Genomic DNA, 18,305 nt, shown 5'->3' on the forward strand with positions numbered 1-18,305 from the left:
GTTAGAGGATTCACCGGAGACAGAGCGGGGAACAGAACAGGCAGACTGACGAAACACACTGCTGAGGGGAGCAGTGGGCGAGACAGGATTGGTCTGCCTTGCTATGTGGGATTCTCACTGGCCGGCGGGGATTGAACCTGCGCTGCAGGGGCTACGGACAGCTTCACAGCTCTGCGTTCAACCACCTGCGCCACCAGGGAGGGCCCTCACAGTATATTCTTGACTCCTGTGCCATCAATTAATTGATCATATGTGTAGGATTATTTCTGGGCTTCTGTTTCTTTGATTTCTGTGTCTGTTTTTATGCCAATACCATACTGTTCTGATTACTGTGGCTTTGCAGTAATAGCTTAAATAAGAAAGAATGATGTCTTCAGCACTGCTGTTCTTAATCAGTGTTACTTTTGTTATTTGGGGAGTGTTTAGTGGTTCCATACAAATTTTAGGATGGATTGTTCTGTTTCTGTGAAATGCAATTAAAATTTTGTCTTACACCAATCTGAGAATCAGTTATTTACTCATTGATTTTCTGTTCATTGGTGGTGGGAATAGGGCATTAAAATTTCCCAGTGAGGGCCTCCCTGGTGGTGCAAGGGGTTAAACCTCAGTGCTGTCAAGCTGTCACCAGCCACTGCAGCATGAGTTTGGTTCCCGGCCAGGGAGCTGACCCACGTGGTGCAGCAGACCTCTCTTGTCTTGTCCGCTTTTCCCTCAGCAGTGTATTTTAGTAGATCTGTCTGTTCTGCTCCCTACTTGGTCTCTGACCCCCTCTACCTCTGGCCTACACCCCAGTTCTTATATGCATAAATAAATAAAAATCTTTTAAAAAATTTCCCAGTTATTGGGCTTCCCCAGTGGCACAGTGGTTGAGCGCTGGGTTGCGAAGCTGCCCGGAGCCTCTGCAGCGCCCGTTTGATCCCCTGCCACCGGGTGAGGGTCCCGCATGGCGCGCAGACCTCTCCTGCCGCCCGCTGCTCCCCTCAGCAGTGTATTTCGGTCCTTCTGCCTGCTCTGCTCCTTGCTCTGGCTCTGGTGAATTCTCTCACCCTCTCGCGCTTCTGACTGTGCCCAGTGCATGTATAAATAAATAAAAATAAATCTTAATAAATAAATAAATAAATCTTTAAAAAAAATTTCGCAGTTATTATTGTTAGTTATTTTTCTTTTCAGTTCTGTTTGTATTTGCTTTATATACTTAGGTATTCTAATGTTGGGTACATAACTATTTACAGTTGTTGTATTTCTTGATGAATGGACCACTTTAGCATTATACAATGACCTTTTTTGTTTCTTTTGACCACTTTTAGTTTAAAGACTGTATTACCTAGTAAGTATATCCATGCTTTCTTTTGGTTATCTTTTTTTTTTTTTTTAAAGATTTATTTATTTACTTATACAAGCACTGGGTACAGTCAGAAGCGCGGGAGGGTGAGAGAATTCACCAGAGCCAGAGCGGGGAGCAGAGCAGGCAGAAAGACCGAAGTACACTGCTGAGGGGAGCATCGGGCGGCAGGAGAGGTCTGCGGGCCGTGTGGGACCCTCCTCCTGTGGCCGGGGAGCAGCCGGAGATCGAACCAGCACTGCAGAGGCTGCGGGCAGCTTTGCAACCCAGCGCTCAACTGCTGCGCCACCTCGGAGGCCCACGATTTATTTATTTATACAAGCACTGGGTACAGTCAGAAACGCGGGAGGGTGAGGGAATATATACTAAACAAACATATTCTAAATAAATATATTTTGCCATCCTTTAACTCTCTGTCTGTAAAGCTAACGCTCTGTAAAGCTAAAGTGAGTCTTTGGAAGCAGTATATTGTTGGAGCAGGTTTGTTTTTTTTTTTTAATAATAAATTTTATTTTTATATTCCCCATACCATTGCAACCCCCCCATTCTGACCCCAATCCCTCCCCTCCCCCCCCCCCCCCCCCAAAAAGTGTCTCTGGTTCATAGTTTTTTCTTGATTTTGATTTTCACTTTCTTATAGTTACTCATTTTCCTGGTCCCTTATTTAAGTTTTCTAGATTCCTGCTATGAGTGAGACCATCCAGTATTTTTCTTTTTCTTTCTGGCTTATTTCGCTGAGCATGATCCCTTCCAGCGCCATCCATGTTGCTGCAAATTGCATGTGTTTATCTTTTTTGAATGCTGAGTAATATTCCATGGTGTATATGTACCACATCTTCTTGATCCAGTCATCTATTTTTGGGCATTTGGGTTGTTTCCAAAGCTTAGCTATTGTAAATAGTGCTGCTATAAACATAGGGGTGCAGGTGCTCTTTGGAATTGATGTTTCTGTGTCCTTTGGGTAAATACCTAGGAGTGGAATTGCTGGATCATATGGAAGCTCTATGTTTAGTAGGTCCAGAAATCACCACACAGCTCTCCATAGTGGTTGGACCAGTTTGCACTCCCACCAACAGTGCAGGAGAGTTCCTTTTTCTCCACACCCTCGCCAACATTTGTTGTTGCTAGTTTTTTTAATATGTGCCATTCTCACTGGTGTGAGATGGTATCTCATGGTAGTTTTGATTTGCATTTCCCGAGCAGGTTTTCTTTTAATCCATTCAGCCATTCTGTCTTTTAATTGGAAGATTTAATCCATTTATGTTTAAAGTAGTTATGGATAAGTAAAGACTTGCTATTTTCATTCTGTTGTTTTCCACCTGTGTTTTAGAGCCTGTGTTTCTTGCTTTCTCTCTTGGCATCTTCCTGTGTGATTGATGCCCTTTTTAATGATATGCTTTGACTTCTTTATCATAACCATTACAAATATACTACTGGTTTTTCCTTTGTAGTTACCATGAGGCTTACATAAAATTTATTTTTAGGGCCTCCCTGGTTGGCGCAAGGGGTTAAGATACAACCTATGAAGTTATTCACAGCCACTGCAGCACAAATTCAATCCCTGGCCAGGTAGATACCCACACAGCACAGGAGACCTCTCCTGACTCACCCACTGCTCCCCTCAGCAGTGTATTTCAGTCAATCTGCCTGTTCTGTTCCCCACTCTGTCTCTGGTGAATCCTCTCACCTCCCACACCTCTGGCCTGTACCCCAGTTCTTGTATGCATAAATAAATAAATCTTTAAAAAAATTATTTTTAACATTCTATTTAAGCTGATAACTATACTAGCCACATTTTAAGTTACTGATACAATTTATACTGTGTATTCAATAACAAAGTATTGTAATTCAGGTTATTTTTAGTACATTTGGTTTTATACATTAATGTTAATTTACCATTTATACAATCAATTATATATTCGTAGCAATTATCAATTAGTATATAATTACTAATTTAATACTATTAAGATAAAATTATAAATGGATTATGTATCACCATTGCAATGTGACTTTGACTGCATATATTAACCATTTCCAATAAATTTTACACATTCATGTGTCTTTAGGTTTCTGAATAGCTTCCTTTCATTTCAGCTTGAAGAGTGTCCTTTAGCATTTCTTGTAAGGCATGGCTAGTGGTGATAAACATTTGTTGCGTATTTCTTTGAGAAATCCTTTATCCATTTCTGAAGGACGGCTTTGTCAGATATAATATTCTTGGCTGGCCTTTCTTTCAATATTTTGAGTATATTCCTTCCTTTCCCAGCCCAAGCCTGTCAGGTATTTGTTGAGAATTCTACCTATATACCCCTATGGCAGCTCTATTGTGTGATGAGTTGCTTTTCTTTTGCTGCTTTGAGGATTATTTTTGTCTTTGACTTTTTTTTTTTTAAAGATTTATTTATTTATGCATACAAGAACTGGGGTGTAGGCCAGAGGTGTCGGGGGCGGTGTTAAGAGGATGCACCAGAGACAGAGTAGGGAGCAGAACAGGCAGATCCACTCAAATACACTGCTGAGGGGCGATGTGGTTGAGACAAGAGAGGTCTGCTTCGCTGTGTGGGTTAGCTCCCTGGCCAGGGATCAAACTCATGCTGCAGTGGCTGGTGATAGCTTGATAGTACTGAGACTTTAACCCCTGTGCCATCAGGGAGGCCCCTCCTTTCAACATATTTTCAGGTCTCTGGGCCTCAAGAATTTGGAGGTCCATTTCTCTCCCCAGGTTGGGAAGTTTTCAACTATCATTGCTTTAAATACACTGCCTCTATATTTCTCTCCTCACTTCTGGGGTTCCCATAACACATGTATACTTTCTTGTGAAGGTATCTAGTAAAAGTCTAAAGACTTTCTTTACTCTTTTTCATTCTTTTTCCTTTTGTCCTTTGGATAAGTTTAACCTATCATCTAATTCATAGTTCTTCTGGTTGGTTGAATCAGCTGTTGAAGATATCTTCAGTTCAGTCGTTATAATCCAGGTCTAGAATTTTTTTTGGATGGCCTCTTGTTGAACTTTTCAGACTGGTCATGCATTGTTTTCATAATTTTGTTCAGGTGTTCTTGAGGCTAGTAAGCATTTTGAGGTTTGTTCTGTATCTCTTTCTGGTCAGATCATCCATACTACTTTATATTGTCAGGGTCATCTACTGGAGCTTTACTAGCTTCCATTGGCGGTGACATATTTACGTGATTCTTCATGATCCTTGGTTCCTTAGATTGGCATCTATGCATATAAGTACTCTCCTCTTTCAGGCTTAGCAGGTTTGCCTCAGTAGGGAAAGACTGTCTTCATTAGTAAGCTCACCTTGGGGTACCCGAGTGTCTGTTAGTAACATCAGTGGGTAAGCAGGGCTTGCTGCTACAGCTGCTAATTGGGTAGGGCACTGTCTGTGCTCTGAGGTCATTGCTGTTGGCTGGGTTCTGTGTTTGGGTGGGTCTGCTTGCTGGGCTCCATGTTCAAGCAGAGCTGTTAGGTAGGCTCCCTAATTGGGTGAGTCTGTAGACTTTGCTTTTGTGGGGCCACTAGATGGGCTCTGCAGTTACATCTAGCCCAGCAGGGTCACTGGCTGGGCTTCTGGCAGACAGTGCCACAGGTTAGATTCTGCGATTAGGCAGGGCTATAGATTAGGCAGGGCTATGGGCAGTTGCTCCTGCCTGAGTGGGGCCTCAAGCTATGCTTCCTGACAAGATAGATGATGCCATTCGGTGGGCTCTGTTAGGGTTTGGCTGCAGGTAGGTCTTTGTGGTTGAAGTGGGGTTCCTATTAGGTAGGGCTTCCTCTATGGAGAAGATTGTAGGCTGTTTAGTAATCAGCTGTAGGCTGGTCTCAGATAGCTGCTCATGGTCACTGTTTAGGTTCCTTGCTTATGTGGCACCAGAGGCTGTGTTCAGTCATTGGGCAGGACTATTGGCTGCCCCACATCTGAGGAGGGCTATAGGATAGCTATAGGGCTATAGGGCAGCCTCCAAGGCTGCCCCAGTTTTCTGGATAAATTTTCTGGATGTTGGGACTGGAGTGTGCAGCAGTTGAGTGGGACTGTAAATTTGCTTATCTGCTTGGGTGCAGTCATAGAATGGGCTTCAAAATTGAGTTTGGTCTATTGACTGGAGACCCAAATCAGGCAGAATTGCCAACCAAGCTCTCTGGCCAGATGGGACTACCAACTCTGCTCCACAGATGGGCAGAGCCACTGGTTGGGATCTCTGTGCATGCACCCCCTGAAGTGAGAATGCGGTCCACCAAGATCTGAGTGTTGCTTACTGAAGCTCTGTCCCCTTTCTCTGTCTGATTCCAAGTGGCCCCCATAAGGTAAGGCCCAGGTGGACCTTCCAGGAAACATCTGAAAACACTAGGGAACCTGAATGTCCACCTTCTGCTTTATTTTCGCCTCTGGGGACACTGTATGCTCAGTGAACAAGTAATCCAGTCAAGTAAACATGATCTCACCAGAGCGGGTTGTTGTCAGAGTATAGCTTCTCATCTTACCTTCTCATGCAGCCCTTGTTAGTCTCTAGTCCAGCATGTGCTTCATCCTCATTTCTGGGATTTTTACACTAGTGTCTTGCTTTTGGTCTTCTCAGGAGAACTGACATTGGGAATAACCCGTGTGGCCATCTTGATGTTGTCACTGAAATCAGCATTCTGGTCTTGAAAGAAATAGAGCTACGTGGGACCCACACAGAACTGCCCCTAACAACTGTACCTCTGTCCCCCCTTTTCACGATCAGCTCTCCTGTATGTGTTCTGTCTGTCCTCCTTTCCCTTTTGTGGCTCCTCTTCAAGACAGGCCTTTATCCTGCTTTGACCTGGCAAAGAATATTTGGGGACAGAAAAAAAAAAACTGATTGTTGCAGATCCACTCGCTGCAGGCTCATCCTTCCTTTGGCTCCTGAGTTCACGTGCACCTTTATTGGCCAGGTGCTATCCTGGCTGTTTTGGTTGCTTGCCTCTGACGTGGGCCAAGGGAACAGGGTCATTTGGGGCAGTTTTTTTGTAGTAAAGCCCTGAGCCTGCCTTGTGGCCATGAGGGGTGGCATTCTGTGAGGAGGGTGCGTTGCTCATTTAGACAGGGAAGTTTTGCATTAGCCAGTTATTGCTTGGTAACTGAAGAATACGGTTTGCTTTTTTTAAGGTACAATTAAAGAATCTGATGTGAAGCACAAGGGATTGATTGAAATACCCAACCTTTCTGAAGAAAATGAAGTAGATGACACTGAGGTGAAGTATCTGATGGGGTTTTTATCTTTTTTTAAAAATCAAGCTTCTGCTATAGATATTGGGAATTTGAAAAGCTGTTTATCATGTGGTGTGTGATTCCTGGGAGTAGTTTTGGTGAATTTTGGAGGACTCCATGGCTGAGAACTGCAGTACCGTGGGGCGGGCAGCAGGAGGTGTGGCGCAGTGCTTAGGAAAAAGGTAAGCGCAGGAAGCCCTAGATTGTCCCAGGGGCCAGGCACGGAGGGTGGACAGGTTACTGCCCGATATCGCCTCCTACTCGGTGGGATTAATTCCTCTTCCCCAGGGTGCTGTCAACTAAATATGACAGTGTTGGTATATAAAGTGCTGAGGCACTTGCACAACTTGGCAAATGGTATTTTTTCCTCCTCCCTTACCCTGTTCCTGTTCCCCTTTAATAGTGAGAATTCTCAGCTTCTCTGTGATCCTGGCTGTATCCCATGTTTTTCATACTGCGTGTTTTTTCCTAATCTTGTCAGTCTGCGTCCCTTTTGGGAGATAGGATCGGGCCTGGTAACGCCCGGGCTTGTGTTTCAGTTAGTGCCCTGCGCGAGCCGCCAGCTTGATTCCGGGGTCAGACCATTTGTACAGTAGCTTTATTTTCCAAACTAAGGTAGTTTGACAGAGGGGCTTTCTTGATTTTTTTGTGAATATATTCAATGTGAAATTCTTCAAAGATTTAAAAACTAAATCATACTGAGCAGCTTGTCTGTGACTGGCCTTTATCAAGGGCTATAAAATGCCATGACCCGGGCTGTCTCAGACCTCTCTTCAGACGTGTGGTGGGTGCTGTGTGGTTCCGGGGCTGGGAGGTCAGTGTGTTGTATCCATCAGCTGAGGAGATTTTCATCGGCCTGGTAAACTGGTCTTCTCGTTCCAGCCGTGTCACTATGGAACAGACTCTTTACATTGGACCAGCTCCCCGGAGCCACAGCGACACTAATGCCTCCAAACCACGCCTCTTCCTTCTGAGTAGACCGCAGAGGCATCCCCAGAGCAGCATGAGGATGCTTGCGTCTCTTCTCCCTCCTCGCCACCACCCCTGTCCCTTCTCTTTCCTCCCTCCCTCTCTTCTCTCACCTTTTTCTGTCCTTTCCCAGCTCTCTTCCTTGCCAAAAAAGGTTAAGGCCAGCTTAGGTGGAAAGGTGATGCTCCAAATCACAATGGTTGTGAGGTTCTAGACCAGCGCTGTTCAATAGAAATATATTGTGAGCCACATAGAACTAAAAATTTTCTAGCAGCCACAAAAAAGTTAAAACAGGTAAAATTAATTTTCATCTTTTTCATTTCACCCAAAATATTAAAAATATTCTTACATGTAACTAATATCAAAATTATTATTTTACGTTCTTTTGTTTTTCTCTAAGTCTTCAAAATCTGGTGTGTGTTTATGTTTATAGCACATCTCAGATCAGCCACATTTCAGGTGTCCAAGAGCCACATGTGGCTGTGGCTCCCAAACTGGACAGTGCATTTCTAGATCCTGATAAAAGCTGGGGACTACATGATCATATAACAATATAATACAAACAAAATTTTGTATGCAGATTAAGAAATTTATTCAAGATTCAGCAACCAGCGCAGGCAGTAGAGCTTTGATTTAAAAGCCTTTGTATCTTGTCAAGCTATATGCAGAAGCCCAGCTCATCTTTTACATCCACTTCTTTCCCTTTCCCTGCCATCAGAATTTTCTCATCCATGTGTCCCAGTGTTTGTAAGAATACATCAAACCAGACTTTTCTTAGATTTGTATTTTTCTGATTTGTAGGTGAACATGAGTAAGAAGAAAGGAGATGGGGATATACTGAAGGATCTTATGAAAACTGCAGGCACCGCCAAGGTCAAGGAGGCCCTTGGAGATTACCTGAAGGCACTTAAAACAGGTAAAGAAGGCATCCCTTTTGAACCAGCGGGTCCCTTTTCTATTTATCCAAGTTACGTGTTTATCCAAATAATACTGTGGGTGGATTCCCAGGTCAGGCTGATGTCTAAGGTTCCAGAAATAATTCTTTATGCTGCAGGGTATATTGAGAGCTGGAGGATGAGAGCTAGTCAAGAGTAAGACCATAACTGGTTATTATCATTACTGTACACAATGTGAGAACCATTTTGCATACAGAATTGCCATAGTAGTTTTCTGAAATATTTATCAGTTGATTGTGTAATTATTTGTTTAATGTCTGTCTTCCTTGCTAGACTATAAGCTCCATGAGGGCATGGAAGGTGTCTGTCTTGTTCACTGCTGTATCTCCAGCATCTAACACAATGCCTGGCACATAGTAGGTGCTTAATACATCTTTGTTGAATGAATGAATGAATGAATGAATGAAAATGGTGACAGGTGTAACAAGTGTAGTTGTGATTTACCTAGGTAAACCCTACTCTGAGTGGAAATGAAATTGTCTTCTTCCCTAAATTAGAGTAGTAGTTCATCAGGAAAAATGTCTCCTGTGTGTCTCCTCCTTAAACTCTGCCATGAGGATCAAGATATTGGCATAGCTGGGTCTGGGATCACCACTCTGCCCATGTGACTGACCCACTGCTGAATGCTGCAAGGCCAGGCTTTGTGAGGTGGTGGTGAAGCACTGTTTATGTCCAGCTCTGACAATAGGTGAAGGTGAATTTGTGTAACACTGAGCTTTTTGAAAAAGGACATCTGAAAATGTTGCTGTTTTAGCAAGAACTAGATAAAGTGAGACATTACAAGAGTAAGGCAATTGTTGCTATGGAACGTGTGTTTATAATTAGTTTGGTGTGTGATAACATGAAATGGTCCTGAAATTCTGTAGAAATGCTATAGGGACTACTTTTATAAAAATATCAGTTCACTGTATGCTATTTTGGGCTTTCTACCTATTCCAAAAAGGAAAAAGAACTTCATTAAAATAATTCTTTCTTTCTTTGTAGAATTTACAATAGGAATGATTTTACCAACAAAAGCAGTGGCAACTCAGGAATTGACTGTTAAAAGGAAACTGAGTGAGAGTACCTTGCAGGTATGACCTTTGGTGGCCAGTATTATGGGGATGGAGAAAAGGGAGCGCTTCAAAACCCTTCAACAGGCTTTCAGTGGAGAACCATAAAGGATGGTTGAGGAGGGCCAGTTAAGCATGTGCCCTGCCATTTTCTTCAGAAATGATAAAATGAGATTTTTTCATCCTTAATGGCAGGGAATCTATAGACAAGGCCATTTTGTGCGGCAAATACTGAATGTAGTTTGACACTGTTCTAAAGGCAGTTCTTTGGTAGCAGCAGATTATAAAATCAGGTGACTTTCAAGTTCACATGCCTCAGCGGAATACCCTCTCTCTAGACTTGGGTTGGGAGGTTTTGCTTCTTTCTTGGAATCTAGTGAGGGGACAATTGACTCTTTGGCTTTATGGCTATTGTTTTTTTTTTTTTTTTTTTTTTTTTTTTTTTTTAAGATTTATTTATTTATTTATACAAGCACTGGGTACAGTCAGAAGCACGGGAGGGTGAGAGAATTCACCAGAGCCAGGAACAGAACAGGCAGAGTGATGAAATACACTGCTGAGGGGAGCAGCGGGCATGGCAGGAGAGGTCTGCTGTGCCATGTGGGACCCTCACCGGTGGCTGGGGATCGAACCGGCGCTGCAGAGGCTGCAGGCAGCTTCACAGCCCAGCGCTCAACCGCTGCGCCACCAGGGGAGGCCCTGGCTATTGTTTTTCACCTGCTCTTTATGCCCTGTGGGCAAATAGGATTTGGGGGTGTTTAGTCTGGGACTGGAGCAGAGCCAATGAGCTGTTTCCAAAGTGAAGACCAGGATTGGTGGTGCTAAAAAGGCTTTTCGTGCTGTTTTCATGTGTCTGGAAGGAGTAGTGTGCACACTGGGACAGTTTTAAGGCTGGGAGACTGAATTGTTAAGTCTAAGTAGTTCTCTCTCTCCACACACTAATTACCCTTTGGAACCTCTTCTTGAGAGTCAAGCCTCACCTCCAGTGGCTTTGGGTGTAAGGATTCCCACTGTTGCATTGCACATGACGGAACTGTTTGACACCGCTGTAGAGCAACTGTACAGCATCTTCACTGTGAAGGATGTAAGTAACTTCTCAAGCCAGGATTTTAAATGTAGACACTGAGAGAAAATGTGCAACTAAAACCTGGAGCTGGGTTTTGGTTTCCCATAGCGATAGCCTGTGTACTTGATTGAAAGGATCTAGAATGGCTATGAAGGAAGTCTTAAGTGTAGCTCCTGAATAATTTTGGTGGTGGGGGAGATATATTCAGTGAGTTTTCAACCTCCGAAAGATAGGACGATACAAAGAGAATGCTTTAAGTAAAACTGTGTATCCGGGATGAAAAACCAACCCCACAAACCACTAACTGTTATGTTCGTATTTTACATATAGATTGAAAGGTGATCAAACATGCTGTAATTAACATCTCTACTGTGTTTTGCTTGGTTAGTTGGTGCAAAAATTTTCTAAATCTTCTGCTATATTAGAAGCTGAAAAGGGAGGGAAATTCCAAATGTTTGATGGGAATATCACCGGTGAATATATAGAACTGGTAAGTAAGCTTTTATAGAAAAGCAAGCTGGGACTGCTACTTTTTTAAAATTGCTTTGGGATTTTACCTGAACTTATGGAAACTTGAGAACTTTATAAAGCAAACAAAATATGTCATATGCTATGTAATGATAAAAATAAACCCCTCATTTTATAGTGATAGTGCAGATACTTGTCTTTCTATCCTTGCTATCAGGGACATTCTGGCAGTAGGCACAATGAATTCTCCACAATGCTGGCATGTAAACTGGAAGATAGGGCTGTATGTTTTCCATTCTTCTAGTACTTAAGTGAAAAAAAAAAAAACCCCTTAGGTGGTTTTACTGACAGGATCTGGTACTTTTCTGTTTTGTATCGTGGGAGATTCTTAAAAGCTCTTTCCAATGGAATTTCCCTTGTTTTTAGTTAACAAATAAAAAGATCGTCATGAAATGGAGATGTAGGAACTGGCCAGAAGGTACGTTTTTAGTAACTTTTAAGGATTCAAAAATATTCAGTTTCCCCCACCTTACTGTGAAGAGCAAGTAGTACTATATGTGTAAGTTTTTCTTGATGTTGCAGTTAATAAGCTTCCTGTTTTTCTTCCAGAACATTATGCAACAGTTGCATTGAATTTTGTGCCTACTCCAGGGCAAACAGAATTACAACTTGACTGTAAAGGAGTTCCTGTTTGTAAAGAGGAGAACACGAAATTCTGTTGGCAGAAGCAGCATTTTGAAGAAATAAAAGGTTTACTGCAACTGACCACCCTAAATGGTTGAATTAGATTTTATAAGGGCATTACTTTTTTGTAAGTAGATAAAATGTCAAGTTTACCTTTCCCCTGTTAGTCCTTTAAAAAAAAAAAATCTATTAATTTACATGGAATGAAATTCAAGAACTTACACAGACCTTAACACTTTGTTTGAATCTCTCCAACTAGACACTGCATTGAGTTAAAAGCAGCAATCAACCTGAAATTAGGTATTAACCTTACCTCCCCGTAGATGTTCCTGAGTTCCTGAGTACCAGAGTTGAAGTTTCTGTCTTGCTTTTCAGCTATAGTTTAGTCCAGGAATACCAAAAGTAAACAGTATGTTGATACTAGTCCTTTATTTTACTTCAGGATTTTTAAGGTGTGTGGCTCTCAGGTAGTGCAACAGTGGCATGTTGCATTGGAGATGTTAGGCTAGGCTAGTTGGCGATACTGTTATGGCTTCTCCGTGCCATTCTTGGCCTTGCAGAAGTTTCACACTTTGGGATGGAGAGGATTGAGAAGTCTACGGGCTAAGTTACTTTTTGACTGGCACTAATGCTTATAATGAAATAGAACATAGTGGGTGGCAAGCATTACCCACTCACAGTGTTCTCATTACTTTAATCTGAGAAGACTGAAGCAACATTTGTAAACAAATGAAAAGTCATCACAATCAGTTTAATTAAGTGCACAGAATAGCAATCAGTCATGTCAATAAAAATAAAACAATTATTTTTACATCAAGTGTGCTTTATTTCCTCCACAGGTATTCTGTTAAATAAAGCACCATTTATATACTGCCAGGCCACAGCTAGAGGATTCTTTACAGAATCAAATTTCTTGTGGTTGTTCCGTATACAAGTAAACTTAATTTTGATAATAAGAACCACAGCGATTGGAGGCACTCTGCCTCTATTATAAGGTACAAAACTGGCACAGAGGACACCATATTATACACAGTAAAAATGCTGTAAGTTTAAATTACATTGTACAGGGCTAGGGAACCCTGTTCTTCCCAGACAGCCTTATTAAATGAAAGCCACTACAGTGAACTCTTAATTACATAAAACATATCCATTATCTGATTGCCCTTTAGAAAGTATACTGAAGATGCAAATTTTTTCATCTGGAGTTCTGCCTGACCAAGAATTATGCCTATAAATCTATCTTGCCATTCAAGCAGAGAGCACTGGACAAAATGAAGCACAAAAACAAATAAGCAAAACTTATACAAACAGCATTGTGGGAAAGGGGAACCTTAAAAGTAGACATGCTACACCTAATGTCAAGAAGCAGCTTGGTTTCCTTTGCCAGATATCCTTGTGACCACATGGATCGTAGATTCAATGGTCCTGCATAGGGTATCTAAAATGTCGTGTTGCTGCATGTGACTAAAGAGTCCTCTGGAATGGCCACAACTAAGTGATAAAGCAGCCTCGGGGTCCTGGGAGGGCACAGTTTGACCATCACAACTTCTCAAGTCAGCTAAGTCAGAGAGAACTGCAGAGATAGAAGTAGAAGGGAATTCGGAGTCTTCCTCAGCTAGGTTAGAATCCTTGGTACAGTGGAGGTCTTTAAATTCTTTACTATCTTCAAATCTACAACTGTTGGACTGTTCTTCTACATGCTGTGACCTGATAGTTGACATGTCTTCTGAAAATGAAGATGAGACTTCCATTCGGTATTCTTTAACAGAACTATTTTCAGGGGAAGGAAGATCTTGTTCAGTTCCTGGGTCGATAATTGAAGAGTCTCTTGTCTCATTGTCTGAAGTGCTAGTTGGGGTCAGGACCTCCCTGGTTTCCGTTTTCATGTCGCTGATACAGCTGTCTACAGTGTGCTCCTCATCACTGCTCACACGTCTTCTTTTAACAGGAGTTGCCCCTTCATCATCTGTGAAAATGAACATCAAAACAACATCTGAGAGGGGTCTTTAAAGATCACACTGGGGGCGGGGGTGTTTGTGGAAAACTTTATTTTTAGCTTTTAGATGTAGGAGGCTTCACTACATCAGCTACATGGACTGCATCCTTTCCTTTCTTCCCACCTTGAAAGTAATGATACTGCTCCATGAAACTAACCTTTAGTTTTTCTTTCTTTGGCTTCTTGCTCTTGGAGTGAGTTTCTTTGCTGCAGACAAGTCCTGCATTTGCTTAAAAGCTCTTGCAGAGTTGGAATTAGAGCTGGATTTAATTGTTTGGGAGTGTGTACTGAAAGGAGTAAAGCAAGTGCCCGCAGGTCCTACAAAAACCCAGAAAGGAACATCTCAAATTCCAAAGCCAACATTTTGACAGTTGTTTACAATTTAATGTACATGTTTACTTTTCCAGGAATCCATCCTGATTTCTCTGGCATTTTCAGAAGAATGCTGACTGCAAAAAGCCAGTGTTAGGTATTACTATATTTCACCAATTCATTATCTTATGTTCTGCACCACTAAGTCAGACTCAAATAGTGTTTTTCCGAAAACAGAACAGGAGGAAAAACAGGCATTTTATTAAAAAAACACTAGGTGATCCATGGGAAACTTAGGCCTGGTTCTTGAAATCAGTTCGTGAATATGTTGATTTCCAGTAGATGTCACAAATATAGTCTTCCTCACTTGGCTGTATAATAATCTGTTCTGGCATGTAAGCATCTTGTTACCTGGAGGATGCTGTCTGATGATGTGCTGACATCACTATCACAGGCAACTATATACAAGGTTAACTAATTCCTTAGTGTTAACTGTCTTTATAGTTAATAGATCATTAGATCAATGGCATAATATTGGGTTGTCAGAAAAGTCATATGACATATTTTTTTAGCAAAAATGGGTCATGACTTTCCCGACAACTCAGTAGAAACATCTTAAGTAATATTTTAAAGATGTAAACAAGTAGAGAAAGGGAATGTATCCTAATGGCATTAGATCCTGTCTTCTAAGGTAATAAAAACTTGCATTCATGAAAGGCATAGTGAACAAAGTCTTTAAAAATCTGGTCTTTTTTATCATATAACTGAGTTTCAATATTAAAAGTTATGATAAATCTAAGGCCAAATTTAGAGTTAATGTAAGACAGTTATGAAGTACATGACCATTCCCCTCTACACGTCTTACCCCATTTAAAGAAGCACTTGCTTTGGAAATTTCAACTCGGTTGGTGAAATCAGATTGCAGGCTCTGATACTGATTTATCAAGTTTGTAATAAGGGTGCTGATCAAGTTGGCACAGTTTGCTTCAGAAAACACTTGACCTTGAACCTGAAAAAGATTTTTTAAAAAATTTCCAAAAGGCCAACATAATGAAAAATCATAGTTTATTGGAAGTAACACATTGCATTTCCAAAGTACAACCTACCTTTAGAAGGAAATGTGTCATGAATGTGTAGACAATGTTGTTGTTTAGGAAAGTTCTTTCATCCATTAGGATACATTTTATATATTCTGCAAAAACAGGATCTTCACACAAAAGCTTGATGCAATTTTTTGACATAGCAGACTAAAGTGAAGAGAAGAAGCACTGAATAACTGCAAATATTAAACACTGTTTCTGATATATATCTAAAGTCATTTAAAATCCTACTAGAAAAGCCACTTTTGAACTCAATCTACTAAACTTTCAGCTATAGCAACTGTTGTCCCAAAAAGTTAAAATATTACTATCTTGGATAGTATCAGTGTCAGGGGAAGAGACTTGAACAAATGTTTTTTTTTTTTTTTTTTAATTGGATAAAATGAGATGTATCAAATAGGATTGAGAATGTTTTCTGGGGACCAATTAATGGATGATAGGTAACCAAAGCTCCTACAGAGACGAAAAACAAATTTTAAGAATTTATTCTCTAAAATGGGTTAAAATATTTACTCTGTAGTCTCATCAGTTATAATTTGAAAAAATGCCCTTTCCCTTCTATAAATATTGCAAGCAAAGGTGAACAAGCAGACCTCTTATACTCATCTTACACAGTGGGTCCCAATATATGGAAATTTTACTAAAATTTGGTTTCCCTGTTTTCAAATGGTGATGGCTCTTAAACACAAGTAGTATGTCTTTCTGCAGAAACGGTCCCTAGATTTGCATTCTAACCATGGGACTGTTTGCTTATATAGGAGATAAAATAGACATTCTTTAAAAAAATAGGAAAAAGTTTAGATAATATGCACTAGTGTATACTTATGCATTTAATTAGAGTAAGCAACCGTGGGAAGTAAACTATTCAAAGGCCGCCTACGGAACAGAGTTGAGCAGGACCAGGACTCAGGTTTTCACATCCTTGAAAATTGTCTTATTCGACCAGTCAGGGGTTCTGCATGGTGTTTTTTGCATGGTTCTAGAGGACTTCTATAGATTGGTAAGGGCTTTGGAAGATAATGGTTTGACACTGTCTTAAGGGCAGTTTTGGAGGATAGCAAATTCTATGTTGGGGGAAGCAAAGGGGAGTAGAAGACAGCAGTATAGATAAAACAGTAGGGAAACAACAGGCAATGAAAGAATACAGAAACTAAACAAAAGCAACTACTCAAATCAAGATGAAAAGAACAGTAGCAGTACAGAGAGGGTAAAAGCAGAGATGTTCTCCAATGTAGTGAATAGATGACTCAGCTAATAAAATTCAACCAGCAAGCATTTTGTGAATGCTTACTGTATTAAACTATATGATCAACATATTAGCCTTTCAAAGAGTCCTACCATAAAAAACAAAATGACATTTCTTTAGGGAATAGGTGTTCAGTTAGGGACAAGGAGAGAGAGAAACAGCTCATACAGTACCAGGTGACACACATCCATTAGAATAGAGACTACCACTGTCTAGACAGGAGGCTGTGTATTTCAGATACTCTAATGTGGGTAAAGGTTTACATCAAAGAAAGACTGACAGACTCATCTCTTCCTCAAGGGATGGATAGATGCAACTAGGCAGGAGACCAACAGTTTTTTTCCTAAAAAAGCTAGAGGGCATTCTTCGTAACCCAAACCAACCAAATGGGACTAACTGACTGATTTTTTCCTCCTCCGGGCTGCCATTCTCCCTGCACAATTTAGCAATCATTATTTAGGTTGGCACTTACTTAGAAGTTGGGAGGATATAGTGTTGCTGTCTGTTCTTAATGACAGTTAAGAAAACAAGAGCATCAGACCCTTGAAAAACTATTCCAAGGTAAAGAACAAGCGCTAAAGGACAGGTGGCTACAATGGTTTCTGCTGGAGCTGTTTGCATGGTAAAGGGGGAAGCAAGAGACAGATGGGAGAGGTAAGGGAGAGCAATGAATGGCATATGCATTCTTCCTTCCTCTAATATCTTTCTGTTTGGAACTTTTACCATACTGCTTATACTGACCTATAAGTGAGAAATTCAATTACAAACAGCTTATTTGAAAAATTGTTACAAATCTACTGAACTTTTATAAAAAACCTTAAAGGGCAACTGAATGCCCAGTGCTTAATAGTTATTACTGTTAATCATGTTTTACCTACCAAAATTCTAAAATATTCTCAATTTGCAGCCAGTTTTCAACCCATTGTTCCTAAAATTACTGACATGGTCAGTTAAGACAAAAGACCAAATCATCTAAAACTCTTTCTTTACCTGAGTCTGGCATAGCTCAGTCCAGAGTTTGGGGAACAGTGCAAGATGAAGTGGCAAACCTTCATAGGCAACTAGGACACCTAATATTTGAAAAGAAATCAGAATAGGTTATAAATTATACTACTGAGGTATTAAATGCTGCAGGTACAATATGGCTATTTCTACTCATAATTATGCATATTTTCTTATATGCATATTTTCTATATATGTTTTAGAAATATATGAAAGACTTAAAGGGGAAGAATTGATTCCAATGTCTTAATCAGTGCAGTAATTTAGAATGCAGTCACTTTGAATTTATATCCCACTCCTCATTCTTAGAAGGATCTGAGGCAACTTAAAACTTCTTGAGTGCTCAGAACTTTGCCTGGGACATTTATAAAAAAAAGGTTACTGCAAGTGGTTCCAAAGCTTTCTAGGATTAAGTTACCACTCTGCACACTGGATAATTTTCATGAAATAGACTGCAAGGGTTGGGGGGGAGGGTGGGCACAAGGTCAAGAGAATGTAGAGAATAAGAGAAACTATCATCCATAACACTTTTACCTTGTTTCTCCAAAAATAGGAAGACATACCTTTACTGTAGATTTAAGTAAACACTGCTTTAAATCTAAAAGCTTGCTCCTTGTCCCTAGGATATCTGGATATACCATACTTAGACGTATGTCAGATACCTATTTGGAGTTTCTGTGGGTTTAACCTTTTAACTATTCTAGATGTGAAGTATGTCTTTAAGAAATTTGTCCCCTTAGCCTCAAGGTGGCAATAACAGTCAAACTCCACTCCCAACCCCAGGAAAATGTATAATCATGGAGGAGAAATACAAACTATCTTCCTCCAGTTAAGAAAATTAAAAAAAAGTTAGACCTGAAGTTGGCAAATTTTTTCTGTAA

At 40.7% G+C, this 18,305-nt stretch overlaps 2 protein-coding genes across 2 annotated transcripts in view; one reads left to right on the top strand and one right to left on the bottom strand.

Moving 5' to 3' along the window:
* Positions 1–18,305, top strand: part of LOC119258981 (activator of 90 kDa heat shock protein ATPase homolog 2-like) — a 34,969-nt gene that overhangs the window by 12,934 nt on the left and 3,730 nt on the right. Inside the window, exons 3-9 of the mRNA XM_037527456.2 lie at positions 6,472–6,557; positions 8,344–8,458; positions 9,483–9,571; positions 10,518–10,634; positions 11,005–11,106; positions 11,511–11,562; positions 11,694–11,895. Coding sequence (XP_037383353.1) covers positions 6,472–6,557; positions 8,344–8,458; positions 9,483–9,571; positions 10,518–10,634; positions 11,005–11,106; positions 11,511–11,562; positions 11,694–11,866 — 734 coding nt within the window. The 3' untranslated portion in view covers positions 11,867–11,895. The remainder of the gene's footprint in view (positions 1–6,471; positions 6,558–8,343; positions 8,459–9,482; positions 9,572–10,517; positions 10,635–11,004; positions 11,107–11,510; positions 11,563–11,693; positions 11,896–18,305) is intronic.
* Positions 12,501–18,305, bottom strand: part of USP34 (ubiquitin specific peptidase 34) — a 229,928-nt gene continuing 224,123 nt past the window's right edge. The window contains 5 exon segments of the mRNA XM_037527455.2: positions 12,501–13,734; positions 13,923–14,082; positions 14,942–15,085; positions 15,183–15,323; positions 17,413–17,492. Coding sequence (XP_037383352.1) covers positions 13,127–13,734; positions 13,923–14,082; positions 14,942–15,085; positions 15,183–15,323; positions 17,413–17,492 — 1,133 coding nt within the window. The 3' untranslated portion in view covers positions 12,501–13,126.

Source organism: Talpa occidentalis, unplaced genomic scaffold (genome assembly GCF_014898055.3).
Source record: "Talpa occidentalis isolate TD23 unplaced genomic scaffold, MPIMG_talOcc4v2.1 talOcc4.5, whole genome shotgun sequence".
Lineage (NCBI taxonomy): Eukaryota > Metazoa > Chordata > Mammalia > Eulipotyphla > Talpidae > Talpa > Talpa occidentalis.